Here is a 3847-nt window from a genome sequence, read left to right on the forward strand (position 1 = left end):
TCTGGCCTCGTGCTGTAAACAAGCACGGCGACGGGCGGTCTGAGCAATCTTCCGGGGGCGGGAGACCAACACGAGCATTTACCGCCGTATAAGTAGCGTCGCACCACGTTTCTGAAAGCGGAAAGTATGAGTGAGGCGTCCTTGAAACAGCGCAATTTCGGTACGGGCACCGACAGGCGTTGAACAACGCTCTCTGAGGCAGTGGAATCTCGTTGATGCGATTCTTACACGCATTAAGAATAAAAACGTACTATCCGAAAATCGCATTATCCGAAACCCTCACGTAGTTACGCTCGGAACGCATCCTACTGGCTATCCCTTCGCTAGAGAGATCGAGAGGGGAGAAGGGAGGGAAGGAAAGGTTGGGGTTATCAGAAATATTTCGTCGTCGTCGTTATCATGAGCCTATTTTATGTCAACTGTAGGAAGAAGGCCTCTCTCAATGACCTGCTATTTATGCCATCCTGCGCGAGCCTATTTCATTGTGTCCCGGTGAACTTGCTAATTTTGTCATTCCATCTAACTCGCTACTGCCTTCGGCGGCGCTTCCCATTCCTCGGTAAACATCTCGTTGCTTTAAAGACAATCTGCTGTCTGTCGTACGCATTACGTGTCCGACCCAGTTTCGTTACCTACATCGTCTCATTAGCGAAAGCGTCGACGGAATACATTTTAGCAGGGATTGAGGCTGTAGTCCAAATGGACGACCCGGTGCCACGTATAACGCCCATGCCGAAGATGTGTCGGGGCTTGATTGTCTCCGCACTTCGAAGTACTCAGCTATTTCGAATTGTCTGTATATAAAGCGGTGCGTGTAGCCAATAGAGACGCGCGTTGAGCATATATGTCGGCCGCTTCGGTAATATGTGACGCTGCCGGACGTCTACGTTGTTAACTCAAGTCGAAATGCGCCAGGAAGAATGGCTATAGGCCGTGACCCCCCCCCCCCCCCCACACACACACACACCCGCCCATCCCAAGAAAGAAAAGAAGAAAAGAAAACGACGAAATCCGCAGTGATTTGCTGCATGTTGAACAGGACGAATGCCGTTCACGTAAAAAAGTGCGAGAAGATTAAATGTCTGCACTACATGAAAACACGACGGCTATATTGTATGCGGTCACCTATTCATCTTATTTTAATTAATGAGAAAACCCCTCAGTCGTTGCTTCGCTTCCTGAATGAAACGCGCCCGAAGCACAAACATAAAGTGCGTAGGGAAAGGTCTCTTGTAGCTGCCATTTGAGCGCGACCATAGGTACTTACGTATCCCCCTTACATTTATGTATTCAAGCCCAATAGTGTGCGTCACCTACAACTCCAGTTTCCTCAGAAAAGGAGGTGTAAGAAAAATGGAAGCTGTGCGCCAAGCCATAGTCTCAAAGCTGTGTTAAAATATTCTGAAAGATAGACCACACGAAAAATAAAGTTCAAAGTAAGAACTAATAACACCTTCGCTATTTAAATACAGGTACGGTTTATTTTATTTTGTTCTTGGTTTGTTTGGTGGAGATTCTGGTCACGCGTACACGGATAACAAAAAGAAAACGTTTAGAAAGGAATGAAGGAAGCGAAGTCGGTGCGATTGCGGTCAGATAAATAAAGATAAAGACTCCGGCAACCGTGACAAACGACCTATATTTTGGCATTAAAATTGAATTAGACACTTTCGTCTTTTGCCCCGAGCATCGCAACTGAGAGTGCGTACAGTAATCAATCTCAATTTTCTCGGATGTCTCACAGCGGTTTCTCATTCACTCATTCGAGACGGCATTCAGCGCAATGCGAGAAGGACGCCGGTTTTAAGGAGGAGGTCTCCGAATTCATCTGTCTTCTTCAAGGACGCGCCGCATACACACTCGCCGCATCGTTTGCAACCACGTTTCTCTCGCTAGAACTGCGTCATTAATTATGCTCTCGCTTCCCTTTGTGGCCTTCTTTCCAGTGGCACCGAGATTTAAAAGCCAGAAAGAAAATTTCCCGAGCTAAACAGCCGCACTCGCAATGTTGTCCGGCAACAAACATCACTTCCTGCTGCCGCTCGCCGCGCTCCTGTTGTGCTGGACGAACCGGCATGCAGCGCAAGAGCCTCGTACCAATTACGTCACGGTGAAGACGGTCAACGGCCACGTGCGCGGAAAACTCCTGGACGTGGACGGTGCGTCCGTCGCGCAGTTCCTCGGGATACGGTACGCGGAGCCTCCCGTCGGGGTACTTCGCTTCCGGAAGCCCCTGCCTGCTCGTTCGTGGCAGCCGGAGACTGTGGACGCCCTCGAATTCGGAAGCCCCTGCGCGCAGGCTAACGGCTCGTTGCCTCCAGTGTCGTGGCTCGTTCCGCGAGATAAAGTTAGTGAGGACTGCCTCTTCCTCAACGTGTGGCACCCATTGGGCGACAGCCAGGACAACCTCGGAGTACTCGCATGGATTCACGGCGGCGGATACCGTGCCGGCACGGCCTCCGATCCCGACTTCGACGGAAGAAAGCTGGCGGCCACGGGAAACGTCGTTGTGGTCACCATCAACTACAGGCTCGGCTCGTTCGGCTATCTCTACACCGGGCCCGGTACTTCGACAGGCAACTACGCCCTCTGGGACCACAACTTGGCCCTCCGCTGGATAAGGGACAACATCGCAAGATTCCGCGGCGACCCCGGACGAGTGACGGTGTGGGGTGAGAGCGCCGGCAGTATAGCCGTCGGCTCCCTGCTCCTGTCGCAACAGAACGCAGGTCTCATTCACAGGGCCATACTCTCCAGCGGGAGCAACTTTTGGCTTTTACCGCCCATGAATCGAGTCGGTCACGAGTTTGCCGACCGTATTGCCGGGCACGTGGGTTGCCTGGACTCAGAGAAGCCTTCTTCCAAGACGCACCCTGCCCAAGTGCTCCGGTGCCTGCGGTCGGTGCCGGCCGACGCCATTATCGACGCCGAACAAACGCAGTTTCCCGACGACCTCGTCACCTTCCGGCCCGCCTTCGGCGACGAGTACCTCCCGCTGCCGGACCTGACGACTCTGTCTAAGGGCATGTTCATTCCTCTGGACAGCCTACTCGCGGGTGGAGTCTCCGAAGAAGGCAGCCTTTTTCTGTACTTTAAGGACCACGTCCTGTTTGGCCCCTCGGTGCCCAAGCTTACCAGGAAGCAGGCGTTCGACTTCGCCCTCAACCACTACTTGGGCGTCCTGCCCGAAGGCGTCCAGACGATGATCAAGGAGTTCTACCAAAAGAACGTCACCAGCGATGAAGATTCGCGAGGCGTGTTTCGGTCGTTGATGGACATGGTGGGCGACTACCTCATCATGTGTCCAACCAAGTTCCACGCGGAGCTGTTTGCAAAAACCAATCGACCTGCCTACTTCTACATGCTGGACCACAGGTCCAAGAAAGGTCGCTTCCCGCCTTACATGGGCTCGATGCACTTCGAAGACGTGCAGTACTTCTTTGGCCTGCCTTTCGTATTCCCCGGCCGACACACGGACGAGGACCGGGCTTTCAGCCTACTCTGCATGCGAGTCATCGGCTCGTACGTCAACACCGGGTAAGTGTCTTGCAGATGAGAAGGATATACGTTGCGTTATTCGGAACGAAAACGGTATGCTTAGCTCAGCGAAGCTGGTGAAATAACAATAATTCCTCGCGATCGGATGGTCGGTGAAAACAGGGATTTCGTATTCAAGACATGCATGTATGCATACTGTGAGGCACGTACGGGACCTGTGCAATGCAAAGGCAGAGTTGTGGACAGCTCTATCGACCAGGTTGTCAGTGGTCATTCGTATGCTTGAAACGTGCGGCAAATGCGATAAATTTAACGCCTTCCTCTGAGGCCGATGTAATCGGATTCCACT

At 52.5% G+C, this 3847-nt stretch overlaps 1 protein-coding gene across 1 annotated transcript; it reads left to right on the forward strand.

Moving 5' to 3' along the window:
- The first annotated feature begins 2005 nt into the window (after positions 1-2005).
- Positions 2006-3541, forward strand: LOC119386400 (acetylcholinesterase-1). The gene has a single exon (XM_037653716.1). It carries the CDS (start codon positions 2006-2008, stop codon positions 3539-3541), a length of 1536 nt encoding a protein of 511 aa, XP_037509644.1.
- Positions 3542-3847: the final 306 nt, after the last annotated feature.

This window comes from Rhipicephalus sanguineus, chromosome 3 (genome assembly GCF_013339695.2).
Source record: "Rhipicephalus sanguineus isolate Rsan-2018 chromosome 3, BIME_Rsan_1.4, whole genome shotgun sequence".
Classification (NCBI taxonomy): domain Eukaryota; kingdom Metazoa; phylum Arthropoda; class Arachnida; order Ixodida; family Ixodidae; genus Rhipicephalus; species Rhipicephalus sanguineus.